We start from the raw sequence: 20,385 nt of genomic DNA, 5'->3' as shown, positions 1-20,385 counted from the left end.
CTCCTTTCTTCCAGGAGTGCTAGTTCTGCAAGGTTCGCAGGAGAGCTTCTGTCAAGTTTGGAAGGTAGGAGACGAGGTACTGGCGGAATTAAAGCTGTGAGGACGGGGCGTGAGTCGTGCTTGGGTAGCTGAGTCGGTAGAGCACGTGCCCGCGAAAGGCAAAGGTCCCGAGTTCGAGTCTCGGTCCGGCACACAGTTTTAATCTGGCAGGAAGTTTCACATCAGCGCACACTCCGCTGTAGAGTGAAAATTTCATTCTAGAGAGGGTATATTCAACACTAACAGTTGCCATATTTGGGCGGAAGAAAACCTTCACGCCACGCACGAACGAGGTTATCAAGGAAAGTTTACAATAAATTTATCGGCTATCATGGTATGCAATTACTTGATTGGCCCTTACATGCTTCCTCCTCGACTCACAGGCGATAGCTATGCGACATTCGTACTAGAAGTCCTGCCGGAATTTATGGAGAAGTTGCCACTTGTAGTCCGTCGATGAATGTGGTCCCACCAGGATGGGGCACCCGCACACTTCATTCTAGCTGCCAGAACTAGAGATCGCTGGATTGGTCGATGTGGCCTGCAGCTTCACCGCGTCGGTCGCCTGAGCTCATCCCGTTGGACGTTTTCTTGTGGGCTCATCCAAAAAATACGGCGTGTGAAATCTCAGTGGAGTCAGCGGAAGACTTAGTAGCAAGGACTCACGCTACGTGTCAAGATGGTCGATCATGCCAGGTATCTTTCAGCCAGTGCGTCAGTCAGTGGTACGCAGATGTCAGGCATGCTACAAAGCTGAATGCAGATATTTTGAACACCTTCTCTAATTCTATTTAATTACTTGTAAAAATAGAATAAATAATAATGTTTACTTTTTGAAATTTGTTTTTTATTGCCTGTCACACTAAATACTATTATGTTTTCTTCTCTTCTCTTTGCATTCACATTTCTTTTCCTTCAAATTAAATAAAAGCGCCGAATTCTCGAAATCTCTGCCGTTATTAATTGAACGCTGCTGGTGGCCGTAAACTCCACCGGTGTACTGTACGTGGCAAGAGCTTACGTCAGGCAAATGCCGCGATGGTTCCTTTGAAAGGGCACGGCCGACTTCCTTCCCCATCCTTCCCTAATCCGACGGGACCGATGAAGTCGCTGTTTGATCCCCTCTCCGAATCATCCAGCCAACCAACCTGATGTTAGCCCCTGTACGTTCGACGCTGACGGTATATTTCTGTTACATCCTACATACCGCAAAACACTGGAGATTTTAAAGAGTTCTAAGAGAAAGGCCAATTGCGGATATAAACATTCTTAGGAGAGAAGGCAGCTGGTTCCATCTTCTCACTGGCGATCGCAGCAACCAGTCGCGATCACTGAATACCATACAACGCATGTCTACTGCGAGACGTTCTGCCTGCTGTCCATCACCATACAAAGTCACATTGGCTGCCGAAGGGATGGCCTAGCGAGAGCGTCGGCGCCTGTAGCTTTGACGCTCTGTAGCATCCTTGGGTGACGTTTCGGGACACTGGTTTCTGTCCTCAATGTGTTCCCCAAGACACTCTATACAACCCATTGAAGTTGGTCGGTATCATTTTGTAACATTCTGTATGTTTTTCCGTAGGTTCCGTAGATCGCTCTAGGCGAATGGTGGGAGGGTTCGTCCGCTCTCGTTGCTGCCTCTGGATCACGAGTCCCGGGTTCGATTCCAGGCCGGGTCGGGAATATTCTTCTCCCGGGAATTGGGTGTCTGTGTTGTCCTCATCATTTCATCATCATTTGGGAAAAGTAACGAAACTGGACAGTGAGAAGACAGGGAATTAGAACGGGCGCTAATAACCGCGCAGTTGAGCGCCCCAGAAACGAAATATTATCATCATCATCTGGGATTATTTGTTGGAAGACGCAGCTTCTCTCTCTCTCTCTCTCTCTCTCTCTCTCTCTCTCTCTCTCTCTCTCTCTATCGCTGACCGATCCGAGCTTCAGCTCTGCCTCTGATGACTTAGTTGTCGACGGACCTAATCTTCCTCTCTCCTTGTTTGTCTGATGGGAAAGGTCATTTTTGTGCCCAGTGCGGTAGATGAGCAGCACCAATAGTGAGAGTGCAGGATAAGTGCATATCATACGTCCAGGAGCATTTAACTGTTACGATTTCTCAGAGGCCATCTGAACTATACAATCCCCATGTCGTGGAGAACAAAACGTACGTTGTGTCCAACAAGGCGCAGTTGACAACAACAGTGAAATCGAAGTTGGCCAAACGTGACGAAAAAAGATTAAGCAATAAACGCAGCCGTACAGGAGATGAACAATTCTCGAACAGAGCGGAAAAGAACATGCAAGTGCCAGTACGTCGCGCCGATATCAAAAGACGCGTTATAGGAATGCGAGAGAGACCGAAAGTTGCAGAACAGCCGGTCTACAGGTCAAGGTTTTTTCATACCGTGGCATTTCGGCTGGCGCAGATTTGCTTTCTCGACAGCGTTGCGTTTTGAAGTCAATGGATGTAGAAGATTGTCTCACACGCTATGTGACTACAGCAAGGGATCCATCACTTTCAGTTTATAGCGACAACGAGCGCTACAGGCACATTTTACCCGTAGTTGGTGTTGAGCTGCGATATCAATGTTGACCTTGAAGCCGCTTGCCGACGTGGTTCAGATGCTTACCATTTCTGCAGAACATACTGATGTACATATCCTGTGAATATGAACATCCTATCTCAAATCATTCAAAGTGTTCTGTTTCTTTTCTGAACGTTAATGTATTTTCCAATGAATCGTGATGCGCGATTTCGCTCATCATTACAGCTGAAAGCATATAGTACTTCGGTCTAATCGTTTGTGACAGGACAATAACTAAACGTGTAATCCCTGCACAATAAAGCCCATTTCCTCAACTGCTGTTATTACGTGAACGGACGACATGGAGCGTGAACACCAAGGACCTCGCTGGACGATGTGGTTTCTGTGGAAGGAGGGTGTAAACACTGCGGATATTCACAAGCGATTGATGGTAGTGTGTGGAGAGCGTACACCGTCACTCAAAGTGCTATTGCAACACTTACAGCACTGGTGGCCATACGGGGTTGCAGGCGATTTCCCACAGTGTTGTCCTGAGTTGACCGCTTTAATTATTGATGGCTTCCTCGAACTTCTTTCCTGCAGTCTGTTGCACCCACCAAAGGACAGTCGCTCGCAGGTCCGGAAGTCTGCGGAATGATGTCCTCGCAGAGGTTTCTTCATAGGCCCGAATAGGTGGTCATCAGAAGGGACCAAGTCCGGAGAATGTGGTGGGTGTAGAAGTACTTGGAACCCTATTTCAGCGATGGCTGCCATGGTTTTCCGACTCATATGCAGACGAGTGCTGTCTTGCGGCAAGAGCACTTTTCGTCACAGTGCACACTTTCCACACACTACCACCAATCACCTGTAAATATACTGAGTGTTTACCCAGAAAGCACGTCGTCCGGTGCTATCCTTGACGCTCACACCCCATGTCGTCCGCTCGCGCAATGACAGCCGTTGGCAAAATGAGCTGCACTGCACAAGGATTACATTTATGGGGATTGTCCTGACGCCTAATATTAGACCAAAGTATTACATACTTGCAATTGTAATAATCAGCCAAATGATGCACCATGAGTTATGGAAAAAATTAAAGTGTAAATCAGTACGGAAAACCCCTCGTAGTTTTCACCGTCCCGCACGCAAGGAATCAGTCCTGAACATGTTGGTTCACAGAGGATCGACGGCGACCATCTTCAGTGTGAACTTACCATTTAAGACTCACGTTTAGAGGAAGTGGATACACCAAGGGAAAAATTGCGAACGGAATCTGGTGCCACGACGAAGGGGGCGTAGTTACTCGGCGGAAGAGGCCAAGCCTGTAGCATTCCTTCCGTACTGTGGGGCGCCGACTAATCAAATATGACGCGTGGTCCTGGCGGTCAGTAGCTTTTTTTTTTTTCTTGTTGACGATGATGGAGGCTGCTGTCGAAACGTCGACGCGTTTATTCGCAACGACGGTGATCGTAGAATATTTTATTCGCTTATGCTACCACGAAAGACTCAGAGGACACTGGAATGATGGTTCTAATGATTTCGCAATTTCGGTCAATTTTTTGATCGTGTAGTCTAAAACACTCTCAACTTGTTTTAAGTAACCGTTGACGTCTGGAAAACAATGAAGCGCGGGTAAGATCGCCACAGCGCAGTAGATTCGTGATGTGAGGTGTACGCAGGTGGTTCCCGGAGTCTCCGCGGTGGCTGGCGTCTCAGGGCGAGGAGGAGCGCTGCCTGGCGTCGCTGCGAGAGATCGCCCGTGTCAACGGCCGCACCCTGCCGCCGGCGACTCTTCAGAACCTCCGGGAGGCCGCCGGACACAAGGAGAAGGGCGTCGGCGTCTCCAGCCTCTTCTCCAGCTGGACACTCTTCCGCAACGTGATGCTGCTCTCAGTCTGCAGGTATGTTGTCTACAGGCATGCTAATCACACTGAAGATGCTTTAGGTGATTAGATTTGTCGATACGGATATTTTCAGGACTACTTTTACGAGCGCCTTCCAGATGTAACCTTTGCAGTACATGCACTACTGGCCATTAAAATTGCTACACGAAGAAGAAATGCAGATGATAAACGGGCATTCATTGGACAAATATATTATACTAAAACTGACATGTGATTACATTTTCACGCAATTTGGGTGCATAGATCCTGAGAAATCAGTACCCGGAACAATCAACTCTGGCCGTAATAACGGCCTTGATACGCCTGGGCATTGAGTCAAACGGAGCTTGGATGGCGTGTACAGGTACAGCTGCCCATGCAGCTTCAACACGATAGCACAGTTCATCAAGGGTAGTGACTGGCGTTTTGTGACGAGCCAGTTGCTCGGCCACCATTGACCAGACGTTTTCAATTGGTGAGAGATCTGGAGAATGTGCTGGCCAGGCCAGCAGTCGAACATTTTCTGTATCCAGAAAGGCCCGTACAGGTCCTACAACACCCGGTCGTGCATTATCCCGCTGAAATGTAGGGTTTCGCAGGGATCGAATGAAGGGTGGAGCCACGGGTCGCAACACATCTGAAATGTAACGTCCACTGTTCAAAGTGCTGTCAATGCGAACAAGAGGTGACCGAGACGTGTAACGAATGGCACCCCATACCATCACGCCAGGTGATACGCCAGTATGGCGATCACGAATACACGCTTCCAATGTGCGTTCACCGCGATGTCGCCAAACACGGATGCGACCATCATGATGCTGTAAACAGAACCTGGATTCATCCGAAAAAATGACGTTTTGCCATTGGTGCTCCCAGGTTCGTCGTTGAGAACACCATCGCAGGCGCTCCTGTCTGTGATGCAGTGTCAAGGGTAACCACAGCTGATAGTCCATGCTGTTGCAAAGGTCGTCGAACTGTTCGTGCAGATGGTTGTTGTCTTGCAAACGTCCCCGTCTGTTGACTCATTGATTGGGACGTGGCTGCACGATCCGTTACAGCCATGCGTATAAGATGCCTGGCATCTCGACTGCTAGTGATACGAGGCCTGTGGGATCCAGCACGGCGTTCCGTATTACCCTCCTGAGCCCACCGATTCCATATTCTGCCAGTAGTGTATGTGTCACATCAGGTAAACTGATGAAGTAGAATGCGCAAAAGCATAATAGTGGCAACATTGTGAATAATTGTCAGAGCTCAAAGTACTATAGATGTTTCAGATGAACGTAGACCTAGCCTGTATATCTGTTCCAGTACTACGAGGCCCATTAATAAAGATATCTAGTGACTGTGGTGGCCGGGAGAAATGAGAAACATTATCCTCGTGCTCACAAAATCAGTCCTGGACCATGCGAGCTGCGTGAACACGGACCTGTCATGTTGGAATACAGCATCGCCATTGGGGAACAAACATTATACAATGGGATGGACCTGATCAGCAAATACGCTCACATGATCCTTGACATTAATGTAACTTATAGAGTAACCATAGGGGCCATGGAATACCACGATATGGCTGCCCAAATTATCACCGAACCCTAGCCGCATTTCACCGTTGGGGACGTAAACTTGACCGCAAGTTAGAAAAAGCGTGAAGCAGGACTCATCCAAATAAATGACATTCATCCATTGCTCCTGTCACAATAATTGGCAGCAGTGACTATTGGTTTCGGAATTCCAACTCGACATGCAATTCCCTGCTGATGACAGGGTTTGGTACTGACAGAGTTCGAGAGTGCAACATTCAGTTCTGCTGTGACTTTGGTGCTGACGTCTCTCATTTTATCGTCGCAATCCTTTTCAATGACCGTCTGTGAAGATCACTCAACACAGACTTTCGACCGCGATGTGACTTAGTGGATAACGTTTTTCTGCTTTCCCTGTATGCGGTATAAAATGGTTCAAATGGCTCTGAGCACTATGGGACTCAACTGCTGAGGTCATAAGTCCCCTAGAACTTAGAACTACTTAAACCTAACTAACCTAAGGACAACACACACATCCATGCCCGAGGCAGGATTCGAACCTGCGACCGTAGCGGTCGCGCGGTTCCAGACCGTAGCGCCAGAACCGCTCGTCTATGCGGTATAAATCTTCGACATAGTGCCTCTTAAAAGACCAAACATTTCGGTTTCCTTGCTTACGGAAGCACTAACCATATGAACACAAACAACATGCCCACTTTCGGATTTTCTTAGCTCAAATACAGTGCACTCACAGCTGCACTGAATACTGTTCAGACGACGACTGACACTTGCAGCGTGTTGAGGACATTGCTCAGGTGACGGTCATGGTCAGATGCAACCTGTGCAACCTGCAGGCTTGGCTGGCATCTGCATTTATGTTCGAAAATGCATTTCACACTGTTTTTCCATACTTCTGTCCAGCTCCTGTACACATTCTGAGAAAAAGATGAAGCATAAAGAAGAGATGGCAACTACATACACGAACTCACCATCGACGGATATGTAAATTATTAAAGTTGTAATTCTCTGTGACAGGTAGAATGAGCACCAGAAAGCATTAGTGTTGCTTGGCGTTCACCGTTGTTTCCAAACCTGATAGCGTCTGTAAGAGACATGAACAGCGTCTGATATTGAGTGACGGATGTGAGAACACGGAGACGCTGGTGCTGCGGCGCGGTTCTTTCCGTCGCTTTTCGACTACCTGCATCTGCCTGTGAACATTGTCTCAGCATATCATCAGTAGGGAAGCTGAGCGAAACCTACTGTACTTCGACAAGAACCAGGCTGCAATGAAAGTCACTAATCTACGTTTCGGGAGAAAGTTTTCACACGAAATGAAAGGTTGGAAATTTTGTCCATAATTAATATATTCTGAAACTTAGATGAACAAGTATCACTGCCAAGCCCGTGCTAGCCTTAACACAGTCACTCACAATCCCTTTCACTCACGTTAGCAAGTTTATGGTGTTGCACAATCGAAACTAAAATCACAGTCCCCCTACCCAATATTGTCCTCTATCGGCCGATACATAAACTACGTGCGCGTCCAATCTCGCGTCACCATCTGTCACTATCCAGCTCTGAGACACATTTCCCACTTAACCGCCTCCAAGGCAGGATCGGTATCCGGCGCTACGCCTCACAGGGTACACGTGTGGGACAGCGGTATCAGCAACTGACACAGTTTGAAAGAGACCATACTGCAGGTCTCTATTTGGCTGGCTGGTCGAAGTGTGGATTATCCAGATTTGTGGTGCTTTCGGATCTGACAGTGGTCCAATGTTAAACCGCGTAGGAATGTAAGGGCAGGTATAATCGTCGTCAAGATTCCGGTCGGCATTCCTACAGCAAATAATAAACTTCCTGAAACATTCTGCGTCATCCTCCACCACTGGTCACTAGCAGCAGCCGGACTAGGGAGTTACCGTCGTTTTGCGTAGGCTATCGTTAATACTCCGACACAAACAAACGGATTCTTTTAGATTGGTGCCACGACTGGGGAGCCATATTCTGATCATGAATGGCATTGCATTGCGTTCAACCTTTACAATCGTCGCAAGCTTGGCGACGACTCGGGGGAGAGGTCCCTTCACACACAGTTTGGAGGGCCACGTGGGTATCCTAGCGTCATTGTGTTGGGAGCCATTGGGTATGACTTCAGGTCACGGCTCGTAGTGACTGAGGGAACTCTGACAGTAAACGATACGTCACGGACATACTGCATCCTCATGTGGTATCTGTCAAGAGATAGTATCGTGCCATATTTGTCATAAATGACACCTCTATGAACTGTCGGTGTGATATTGAGGTACTCCCATGCCCAAGAAGATCCTGAGACCTGTCCTGAATAGAACATGGGTGAGCCCTACTTGGACGTCAACACCGTTCCAGCGCCAGTATTCACGTAATCAAGAACCAGTTATAGCTGTAGACCATCTTGGCTCAGGAGAGATACAAAGTCATTATGACACCCTTCCCAATCCAAGCGCTGCATGCATTAATGACAGTGGTGGTGTAACATCATACTTATAAGTGGTCTTATACTGCAAAATTCCTTGATCTGTAAAGGTATGTTTCACGTATAGTAGTCCATGCTAACTTCATCTGGAGTATAAATTACTCCCCATGGCAGCAACCGCCACCAGCAGCACGTCTAAAAGATTTATAAATACACTGAAAAACAGAATTAAACCTCGAGTGTCACATTTTGAGGCATTTTGTGATAGCGACCGCTATGAAAGACACGGCGTGCTAAAGCGCCTGGCGCCTCGCCTCCTGTGCAGGATGATATTCTCGCTGGCGTACTACAGCGTCATCCTGAATGTGACTAACCTGGGCGGCAACCCGTTCCTCAACTGGTCAGTGCAGTCGCTGGCCGAGCTGCCGGGCTACGTGGCCGCCCGCTTCCTTGCCGACCGCCTCGGCCGCCGCTGGACTCTCGTCGGCTCCGTTGTCGGTGCCTCCGTCGGGAATTACATCGCGGCCTCCATTGTCGCAGGTAATACATCTTCATATTTCTATACACGTGAAAGCCGCTACAGAGCGCTTTGTGCAGGGTTGCGGTTGCCAGCAGTGCGCCGTTCCGTAAATATTTCCGCGAATGAAAGCACGCCAACAGAGTATGTGTGTCTGAATTCAAGAAGTTCGAACTACATAAACATAGTAAATTGTCTCACTTGTTCAGTGTACTACTCCTTCCGAAATAATGTTGGTCAAGTTCTTTATTTGGACATATTTGGTATCTGTAGCTGCTGCATTAATAATTTCTTAACGCTGGCAGTGTTCATGTGCAACAGCTGGAATCTATTTTTTTGTCACAATGCACTTTTCAATTTATTCAATTAAAACAATATCAGTTGTTAGGTTTTCTTGTTCATTTATTCCCCATAAAGTTGATGTAAAATCTGCAGCACATTTCTCTGGAACTTTCTCCTCTGCTGTAAATCTGTTATATATAAAAAATAGAGCATATGTGCATATTTGTGTATGTCCAGGATCTTCTCCCCAATTTCAGATAAATTTCACCAAATTTGGCACAAAAACAGCAAGCCTCACTACTGTCAGCCCGTAGTGATTTTTAACTATCCAGCTCCAAGAGGAGCAGAGATATGGGCAAATATGCACTATTCCAGCCTTTGGCATATAGGCTAACACGAATGAAAGTTGATTTATGTGTGGAATAGTATCGAGCTGCCCTGCCGATCTGTTTTGCAGGCAACCTATACATCAGGAGCAAGAAGTGGTTTTCCAGACCCCTATCATATAGGCTGTCCTGCATGACAGGCATGATGTGCTGTTATAGTATCATCCTGCTTTATCGACCTGATTTTGTGTGGTTGCCTACAGGTCGGGGAGAAAATAACTTTTACAATCCCCTGATGAACATGGTGCCCTGCAGAACAGGTAGACAACACGAGTAGTATCAGCCTGCCTTAGCAGCCTGTTTTGCAGAGGCTACGCGTGTGTATGGGCACAGCTGGGGAAGGCTGAGATGGAGGGAGGGTTGGACAGAGAGATGGGGCAGGATAGGATGGATTGGAAGAGAGTGGTGCACATGGGGCTGGACATGCAGGGGGAGAAAGGAAGGGAAGGCTAGAGAAAGGTGGGGAGGAGAAGATGTTTAGGAAAAGGTGGGACGAATGTTGAGAGGTGTGCAGGAGGAGATGGAAAACGAGATATGGAAAGGAAGAGATGGGAAGAGAGAAGGGGAGGAGAAGATGGAGAGAAAGAGGGGCTGAGGAGGAGATGGACAGAGAGAGGGGAAGGAAGAGGAGGACACAAAGAGGGGGCAGGAGGAGATGTGTGCAATACCTGTTTAATGCGTATGTGGGCAAAGCTATGGGGAAAAGGCTAGTAAAAAATAAAAGAAACTGTTAGTGCAGTAAATCACAGCCAGCTGGACAGGCCGCTGTGGCCGTGCGGTTCTAGGCGCTCAGTCCGGAACCGCGCTGCTGCTGCAGTCGCAGGTTCGAATCCTGCCTCGGGCGTCGATGTGTGTGATGTCCTTAGTTTAGTTAGGTTTAAGCGGTTCTAAGTCTAGGGGACTGATGATCTCAGATGTTAAGTCCCATAGAGCTTAGAGTCATTTGAACCATTTGGGACAGAAAGAAGTGAGAGGAAGAAGTGCTATCCCACTTCCAGCCTCACCTCTAGCAGGCGTTATTCTGAGCTGCTTTTCGCCGCTTCCTTTCTTGAACCATTCACGAGAGAAATGACTATATCAGGCCAAACATAAAGTCTGAGATATACAGCAACCAATGGAAATTTATTGCTGAGTACTCATTAGTTTCAGTTACTATGCGACATCACAACTGCGACTGTATAAGGGGCAGTGGAAACGAGACATATCGAAAAAAGTAAGTAAATTGTTTATTATATCAAAAGTAGTCGCCATAACTATTAATAAATTTCTTCCACTGTGAGACAAGACGGTCAACGCCTTCACAGAAAAATATTTATGGTTGCCTATGGAGTCATGATTGTACCCATGGTGCACCTCTTAGCCTGAAGCAAACCGACGACCATGAATGTTTCCTTCAGGTCTCCAAAAATATGTAAGTCGCACGGGAAGAGTTCGGGACTCTATGAAGGATTTTTAATAGCTTCCGAGAGAAACTTCTGCAACAGGATCGCTATATCCGGGAAAGTCATGAAGATCTTTTTATTTGATTGTGAGGGACCACTGCTGGATGATATTCTGCAACAGGGCGCCACAATTAACCCACAGTGGTATGTGGACATTTTGCAAAAAATTGAAACGCGTCACGTCTAAACTCCCAAGAATATTGATGGACAGCATCATTCTGTTGCAGGACAATGATCGCCCACTTGTTGTCAAGATTATTTCGACTACGCTGCAGACGTTTCGCTAGGAAGCCCTTACACATCCTCCATACAGTACCGATTTCTCCCTATGCGATTTCAGACATTCGTGACCGTCGATTTGACTCGCACGAAGAGGTACACGCCTGTGTGCAATCATAGTTCCGCAGGCAACCTCGTACATCTCTCCACGAAGGCACTGACCGTCTTGTCTCACAGTGAGATCAACGTATTTACAGTTGTGGCGACTATTTTTTCAGACAATAATCATACTTACTTTTCCATCTATCACGTTTTCATTTGACGGCCGCTTGGAACAAACAGTTATAAATGGTTATTGGCCTCCATATGAGGCCAACCTGTAATTTTCTCCATCTGTCTCAAAAATTATATTCATACAAATAAAATTTGGTTTCCGTTATGCTAATATATATTCTATGGTATTTTCTCATTGCCCTCGTGACGTAAAAGAATGGCTAACAAATACTACACATTCGTCTTGAGCAGTTATGTGGCTTTTCTAACAATATTCTGTCTTAACTTACCACTCAGAATGTGGCTACGGTATCTACAGAACAAATTTCTTTCCGAGTATTGTTCATTCGGCTGTTCAGACGAACAGCAGGGGAAAACTGTAAATTGAGAGGAGGAATAGTTGATAACAGGAGGATAGGGCAGACACCTGAACACAAGAAAGAAACATTTCTGTTGTTACATGTCAGGTAAGCATGAAAAATATTGCTGCCGTAACACAAGAGAATCTACTGAGACGGTCAATTGTCTTTGAAATATGGCATTGATAAAGATGAAACAGCCGACACAAGCCTACTTTTTATGTGCCTTTACCCTAATATCGTTACAATTCTATGTGACGAAGTTCACAAACGGTGCGAAAGACCTTCCTTCGGTAAGATTCGTCAAACGCAGAAGCAATGTTGATATTAAGTGTGCTGCAAATCGATGCTATACCTTGAGCTAGCATTATGTGGAGTAAGTTTTTATATCAGCTTTTCGCAACAGAAGTAGTTTCCAGCTGCGGTAAGATGCTTCCCAAAAAATAGGCTATGAATCTCTAAATTAAAAGAATGTATTACCTTCTCGAGTATCCCATGGATTCTGGAAAGCATCATGTGAATACTAATTTGTAACAAAGTATTACTTGCAGGAATGGTGAATACTCTGTGTTTTATCTATCTACATCTGCTGAAATAAGGACAGAGAAAAACAGGAGTTATTATAATTTTTTCTTTAATCATCTTTTAATTCCAGCGCATGTAACTCGCAACATAGTGTTATTCAGTTGGCGCGAAACTTTAATAAACGGAAAGGATACACATGACATAGACTTTAGTCATCAGTAATACGTTATTCTTCATTATTTACAACGTTCTGCCAACGCTGGGGTAACTTTCCGATTCCGAGACTATAGAAATCACGTGGTTTTGAGGCGAAGAACTCGTCATTTTATCCGAAAAGGAAGTTCCTTGAAGGCTGTTAAACAGACAGCCGAAAAGATGAAAATGTCAGGGTGCAAGATCTGGTGAACAAGGTGGGTGCCGAATGACTTCCCAACCAAACTCCTGTATAGTGTTACCTAAAGGAATGCCGGCGGGCTTTATCGTGGAGTAGCATCGCTTAACGTGCTGTTCTTGGATTACGTCAGCAAGACATCTCAGTTGCTGACAATAACTGGCAGTAGTGATGGTTACACGTCGGGTAAGCAATTCTTAGTACACCACACCGGTCGCTGTTCCACCAAATGCATAACATTATCTTTTGTGGATATGCGCAGATCTTTGTACGGAGAGTTGTTTCTTTGCTTGGGCTCAACCATTCCTTTCATTTCCCTATGTTAGCATAAAGACACCATTTCTCGTCACCAGTAACGATACAGGACAGGAGTGATCGGTGTTGTTCACGAACCAATCCATGAAGAGCAAGCAGAGTGCACATATGCCCCCCCGCCCCCCCCCCCCCCCCCCCTCTGATCTTTGTAATTTTGGCTTAGAGCACGCGGTACCGATTCACCCACACACCCTTTTATTGAACCTTCCTCATTGCATGCAAATGTTATTCGGTGGTGGGATGATCATAGTTCATCAAATTTGCCAGTGGATCATTGTGGGTTAATGATTTAGATCGATCTTCATCAAACCCCAAAGGTCTTCTTGAACGTCGAGAGTCACTTAACGTCAAAACGGTCCTCCTTAAAACTAGTCTGTTCAAAGACATTATCGCCATACACGGTGCAAATGTTACTGCCTGCCTCCGCTACTGTCAACCCTGTACTGACCTCAAACAGAAGAATATATCGGAAATGTACCGAATTCTCCACTTGGAACTCCATTTTCTAACGTCCACAGCTCCACCCACTATCTCAAAATGACAAAATGACAATATGTAAACTCAAATAACAAAGGTGAACTAATGTAAAAGTGACGACATACACACATCAAAAAAAGTTTTGCATCACCTCTGTTTCGAGAGTTCCGGAACTTGTACAGAAAATTGCAATAGAGATCAACATAAACATCGTTTCGAGGCTTCAGAAGTGGTGGTCCAGATTGCTGTACACACTGGTACCTCTACTACCCAGTAGCACGTCCCCTTGTATTGATGGACGGCCGGAGTGACCGTGCGCTTCTAGGGGCTACAGTCTGGAACCGGGTGACCGCTACGGTCGCAGGATCGAATCCTGCCTGGGGCATGGATGTGTGTGATGTCCTTAGGTTAGTTACGTTTAATTAGTTCTAAGTTCTAGGCGCCTGATGACCTCAGAAGTTAAGTCGCATAGTGCTCAGAGCCATTTGAACCTTGTATTGATGCATGCCTGTATTCGTCGTGGCATACCATCCACAAGTTCATAAAGGCACTGTTGGTCCAGATTGTCCCACTACTCAATGGCAGTTCGGCATAGATCCCTCAGAGTGGTTGGTGGTCACGTCGTCCATAAACAGCCCTTTTCAATCTATCCCAGGCATTTTCGATAGGGTTCATGTCTGGAGAACGTGCTGGCCTCTTTGGCCGAGAGATGTCGCTATCCTGAAGCAAGTCATTCACGATGGGGGCCCAAATTGTCGTCCTTGAAGACAAATACCCCGCCAATATGCTGTCGATATGGTTGCACTATCGGTCGGAGGATGGCATTCACGTATTGTACAGTCGCTACGGCGCCTTCCATGACCACCAGTGGCTTATGTCGTCCCCACATAATGCCACCCCAAAACAGCAGGGAACCTCCATATTGATGCACTCGCTGGACACTGTGCCTAAGGCATCCGGCCTGACCGGGTTGCCTCTGAACACGTCTCCGACGATTGTCTGGTTGAAGACATATGCGACACTCATCGGTGAAGAGAACGTGATGCCAATCCAGAGCGGTCCATTCGGCATGTTGTTGGGGCCATGTCTACCGCGCTACATGGTGTCATGGTTGCAAAGATGGACATCGGGAGTGAAGTTGCGCATTTTGCAGCCTATTGCATATAGTTTGGGTCGTAACACGACGTCCTGTAGCTGCACGAAAAGCATTATTCATCATGGTGGCGTTGCTGCCAGGGTTCCTCCGAGCCATAGTCCGTAAGGTAGCAGTCATCAATTGCAATAGAAGCCCTTGTGCAGCCTGAGCGAGGAATGTCATCGACAGTTCCTGTCTCTCTGTAGCTCCTCCACGTCCGAACAACATCGTTTTGGTTCACTCTGAGACGCCTGGACACTTCCCTTGTTAAGAGCCCTTCTTGGCACAAAGTAACAATGCGGACGCGATCAGACCGCGGTATTGACCGTATAGCCATGGTTGAACTACAGACAACACGAGCCGTGTACCTCCTTCCTGGTGGAATGACAGGAACTGATCGGCTGTCGGACCCCCTCCGTCTAATGGGCACTGCCTATGCATGGTTGTTTACATCTTTGGTCGGGTTTAGTGATATCTCTGAACAGTGAATGGGACTGTGTCTGTGATACAATATCGACAGTCAACGTTTATCTTCAGGAGTTCTGGTAGCTTGGGTGATGCAAAACGTTTTTTTCTGTATGTATTTCAGTGGAACTGCACACAATATGTAGGACTAACACCATCTACATTCTTTGTACAAGGAATGATTACGCAGCTGATTTCACATTCAGATACCACGTTTGAATGTTGTTTGTTTGTGAGAAGATTGTGTTACGCTCCGTGTAATAAATGAAAACGGCTTACAGCACCAGTCGGAATTCGAGAGCAGTAGAATAATGCCGTATAAACATTACGGTTTAGCATTTCGCAATATAACTGCTCGCGTTGTTCGGGATTTAACGCGTGTCCTCGACTGTCATGCGAATATGGAATCGATGGATTCACGAGGACCAAGGTCGTGCATGTTCACTGTAGTTCTACGCGACTAGTGCCCGAGAGGACAGACAAGTTGTTTGCTTGTCCGTGCAGGATTGTACAACAGGTCACGGAACTCAAGTCAGATATTGCGCCTGTTTCCAACAGAACAGATATTCAGACGAACAGTAACATCTGGAGCACCGTGGACTGACTGCGCAGTTACCAGTGAGTGACACATCATATCTTGACGAGGCAGCAGTGATGCACACAACAATAGCCTTGGACACAAGAGTGACACCACGATATCTTTCCAGACGAATCTAGGTTCTGTGTATAGGACTGCAATTGACGTATCCGAATACAGAATCGAATCTCCGAATATAACGAGCTTTACCATCATGCGTTCGTCATAGTCATATGGGCCCAGCCGTGGCGTGATAGTGTGGCGCCGATACGCAAAAAAAAAAAAAAAAAAAAAAAAAAAAAAAAAAAAAAAAAACCTGTGTTACATATTGTTGCTGCTGTAGGTGGCAAGTCTGTGTGCTAAGTTTGGCAGCCTGTATTCCACCGAATCACCTACAAATTGAATTATTCGAAGCAAGAGGACAAAAGTAACACAAAAAACACAACACATTACCATGCCTAAATCGGTGTAGGAAACCCGTTGGCACTCAAAACAGAGTACAGGCTGGAGTGGATAAATGCAGGTCCTGTATGGTTTTCGAGGAAGTTTTCTTCCTGCAAAATAGTGGCACGTTCAAGTAACGATGATGGAGGTGGATAGGGATCACGCACCCTTCTCACAAAAGTAGACAACGAAAGTCGATAGTATTGTGATCTGGTAACAATGGTGGCCAGTGAAGATGCTCTAATCCAACCTTGTGCTCATAAAACCAGTCCTGGATTATGCGAGCAGCGTGAACATGGACCCTATCGTCTTAGCATCATCATTGGGGAACAAACATTGTACCACAGGATGGACCTGATGAGTAAAAATAATCATTGGCAATAATGCGCCCTTACAGAGTAACAATCTTTCTTCCGCTTGCGCCTTTGTCTCGGAATGGTCGCAAGGTCGTCGTGATTACAACGGAATTGGCAAGGTTAATTGACAGGCGTGGCCGGATGCCTTTCCTGCCGCCACCCCATACCCGCAGGACGGAATCAGTGTACCCTAGCTGTCTGTGTTACAAATGTCTGCGTGGCGTGTAACTGAGGCGGGATGTGGGGACCAGCCCAGTATTCACTTAGCGGGATGTGGAAGACCGCCTAAAAACCACATCCAGGCTGGTGGACACACCGGCCCACGTCGCTGGTGGATTCAATACGGGGCCGGCGCGCCTACCCGAGTCCAGGAAGCAGCGCATTAGCGCTCTCGGCTTACCTGGCGGGTCTTACAGAGTAACAATGAGAGCCGCGAAATACGGCGATATGGCTGCCCTTAACATCACCGAACTCTTACAGTGGTGAAGTCGGCCAGAAGCTAGAAACAAAGAAAAAACAAGACTCACTCGACCAAATGAAATTCTTCCATTGGTCCAATTTTTATAGGTTCGGAATCACGTTTTCCCGTTAGGAGCATATGCATCACTTATGTGAGGATTTGGAAACTCGCACTGCAATTCTCTGCAAATGGAACTCCTATCATGTTGTTCCTAACAGGGTTCGCGAGTGCGAAATTGAGTTCTGCTGTGACTTTTGCAGCTGTCGGCATCTTATTTTTCGTCTCAATCCTCTCCCATGACCGTACGTCACGACGACTCAACACACACTTTCTCCGCGATGTGACTTAGAGGATGATGTTTTTCTGCTTTCCCTGTACGCGGTATAAATCTTCGATACGTTGTGTCTTGGAACACCAAACACTTCGGGTACCTTGCTTACGAAAGCATCCACTGTACGAGCACCAAAAATTTGCCCACTTCCGAAGTCACTGAGCTCCGATGTAATGCACTCACAGCTACATAGAGCACTGTTCTGCCGCGCGCGATTAGCCGATCGGTCTTGGGCGCTGCAGCTATGGACTGTGCGGCTGGTCCCGGCGGAGGTTCGAGCCCTCTCTCGGGCATGGGTGTGTATGTTTGTCCTTAGGATAATTTAGGTTAAGTAGTGTGTAAGCTTAGGGACTGATGACCTTAGCAGTTAAGTCCCATAAGATTTCACACGCATTTGAACATTTTTGAGCACTGTTCTGACCACGAATAACACTTGCAACTTGTTGAGGACATTGTACAAGTGACGTTCTTGGTGAAATATAACAGCGAAACCTACAGCCTTGGCTGGCATCTGCATCAACGTTCAGTCGTGAGTTTCTTGCGATGTCTCAATATTGTTGTGCACGCTCTGTATTCTAAATGTAGTTTTTTATATTTGCCAGTACTGCAAATTCTAGTTGATTAAAAGGAGATGGGTTAGTTGCAAAGAATGTACACGTTATCATCTATGATAAACGCTGGGGTAGACGTGTGAGGCATCAGGGAGAACATCTTGTGAGATCCAGTAGTAACAGAGACGCCTTCTGGAGTTCGAGGAAGTATCTTGTTAATTTCATCCTTTCACCAGTTAATTCTGTCTGTGGACTACTCATTATCACGTATGAAGGTAATGCGCGTACACTGGCAGCGTAAATGTGTGGTAGAAGTGGCGCATTCGCTGGTGGCTCTTGCAATGTGGGGAGGGAAATCTTGTCAAATACTCTACTAAAAGTAAAATGAATTTCTTGGTTACTGTTTCAGAATCTGTGGTAACATGTGATCGACATTTAGGAGGTCTGCCTAAGTGTATGGATGCTACGGTGGCCTATGTGTAGTGCTCCATAGGCATTAGTGGTTGTTTGAACACTGCTGACTGAAGGGGCAAGTCTTCAGTCTGTCCGACCTTTTAATTCAGTAATGTTCTGGGCTTATTTTGCAAGTGGGAGTGATAAATAGTCATTGAAGTGGATTGTAAAGAAAAATAAGAGGACGACAGCTGCAAAAATCGCTGCAGGACTGGATTTGCAGCCGGCCGCGGTGGTCTCGCGGTTCTAGGCGCGCAGTCCGGAACCGTGCGACTGCTACGGTCGCAGGTTCGAATCCTGCCTCGGGCATGGATGTGTGTGTTGTCCTTAAGTTAGTTAGGTTTAAGTAGTTCTAAGTTCTAGGGGACTGATGACCACAGCAGTTGAGTCCCATAGTGCTCAGAGCCTGGATTTGCACTGTCGGGAACAAAACAACACAAAGGGAGCTCCATATAGAGGGGATACTGCCAAACTTGTCTGTATAGACTGATCGACCGCCGACTTACAGAAGACTCTTGCAGCCCTCTGAAATGGAGTTAGTCTGTAACTGCACGGAAAAATCCTAAAATGTTCAGCAGGGCGCTATAGAGTTCAGAGATACAGGGTGGTTATAATTAAACTTTCGCTACTTAAGAGCGCCCGCACAAGAAACGAGTGGTCGTAGGACTATGAAACTTTGTGGAAACATTGTAAGGACACGTGGAAGAGAAATAATGAGTAAGCCGTTGAAAGAAACACATTTTAATTTCCACATGAGAGGGTAACATTTATTAATTGCGTACCACGTTCCAGGTTATATACGTCGCTCATTACGACTATGATCTGCGTCCACGACAGACTGGAACCGCACTTTTCGAACGGTGGTCCATCAAATTTTCAGCTCTCGTGGCACAGCTCGTGCACGGCTTGAAGATCGCACATGTCGCCCAGCATTCTCAGCCATGGTAACAGCAACTTCTTCAACAATTTGTGGCCCAGTTGGCCGTCAGCCTCTCCCAGAAGCTATTCTCAAATAGCCAGTTATTCAGAATCATATTCTTCAACCCGGGAGCGAAAGAGGGCCTTTCCGTATTGCGTTAAAGCGTCGATACTCGCAAAGAGTAGGTGCACTGTTACTGTTGTTTTGATAAAACAGCTTTACGAATAGAGGTTGGTTCATGTCATCCAGACCGATGTTGACTGTCTGCAACTGTAATGCGCACTGAAGCAAGTTTTTCAACCATACGTCGCCTGACTGCAGATCATAACCTTAAACTACTGACAACGCAAATCCTGCAACTCACAGCCTGAACGTCATTGCTTGACAGTTGGGTACTCGTACGGTAAATAGATTGCCGTCTATACTGGCTCCTGTAGCGAAAGTTTAATTATAACCGCACTGTGTTCCGCATAAAATGCAGTAAGTGGAATGCGGGTATAGATTACATTATCTCCATTATACAGGGGCATAAGCTCGATAAGAAGTATTTACTGTGCGTGTAACTTAGAGTCGCACAACGTCGACAAATGGTGCATAACGTTCATTCTCTTATCTGAGTTTCTCATATGGAGAAAAAAGCGATAGTATTTAGGAAGAATCCTGCGTTTGCGGAGAGCTCTTTCCACCGCGGCTTTCCTGACAGAAATCAGTCAAATAGGCTTTAGCGAACACTTTCCTAGGACAATAGCTTGCGACAAACGACAGCTAAGCATGTTTGCTCTTAGGCTCCAGCGTAACAGACGCACCGTAAACAGAAGCATCCCGCGGTGCGCAACGGAAAGCGGTTTCTGCCGGCGTAACTCGTGTCAACAAGGAACTCTGGGCCGATTGTGAGGTCGTCGCTTGCACAAGAAGGCACCGTATGCTACAAACGATGATTTCTGCTAGCACGCCACTGTTCCAAGAAACTGTAGAAAATATACCTTCACTGAGCGGTGATGTAAAAAGAATAAGTGAGGAAGAAGTGAAAAATAGCATCACGCTGATATTAGGGTTTATTGAACGCGGTGGGAATCAACCATC

General features: G+C 46.5%; 1 protein-coding gene across 1 annotated transcript in view; it reads left to right on the top strand.

The window, feature by feature from the left end:
* Positions 1–20,385, top strand: part of LOC126236072 (solute carrier family 22 member 7-like) — an 84,923-nt gene that overhangs the window by 46,146 nt on the left and 18,392 nt on the right. The window contains exons 6-7 of the mRNA XM_049945130.1: positions 4,241–4,462; positions 8,751–8,965. Coding sequence (XP_049801087.1) covers positions 4,241–4,462; positions 8,751–8,965 — 437 coding nt within the window. The remainder of the gene's footprint in view (positions 1–4,240; positions 4,463–8,750; positions 8,966–20,385) is intronic.

This window comes from Schistocerca nitens, chromosome 1 (genome assembly GCF_023898315.1).
Source record: "Schistocerca nitens isolate TAMUIC-IGC-003100 chromosome 1, iqSchNite1.1, whole genome shotgun sequence".
NCBI lineage: Eukaryota > Metazoa > Arthropoda > Insecta > Orthoptera > Acrididae > Schistocerca > Schistocerca nitens.
The sequence above is the reverse complement of the archived record's forward strand: the minus strand, read 5'-3'. Positions and strand labels throughout refer to the sequence as shown.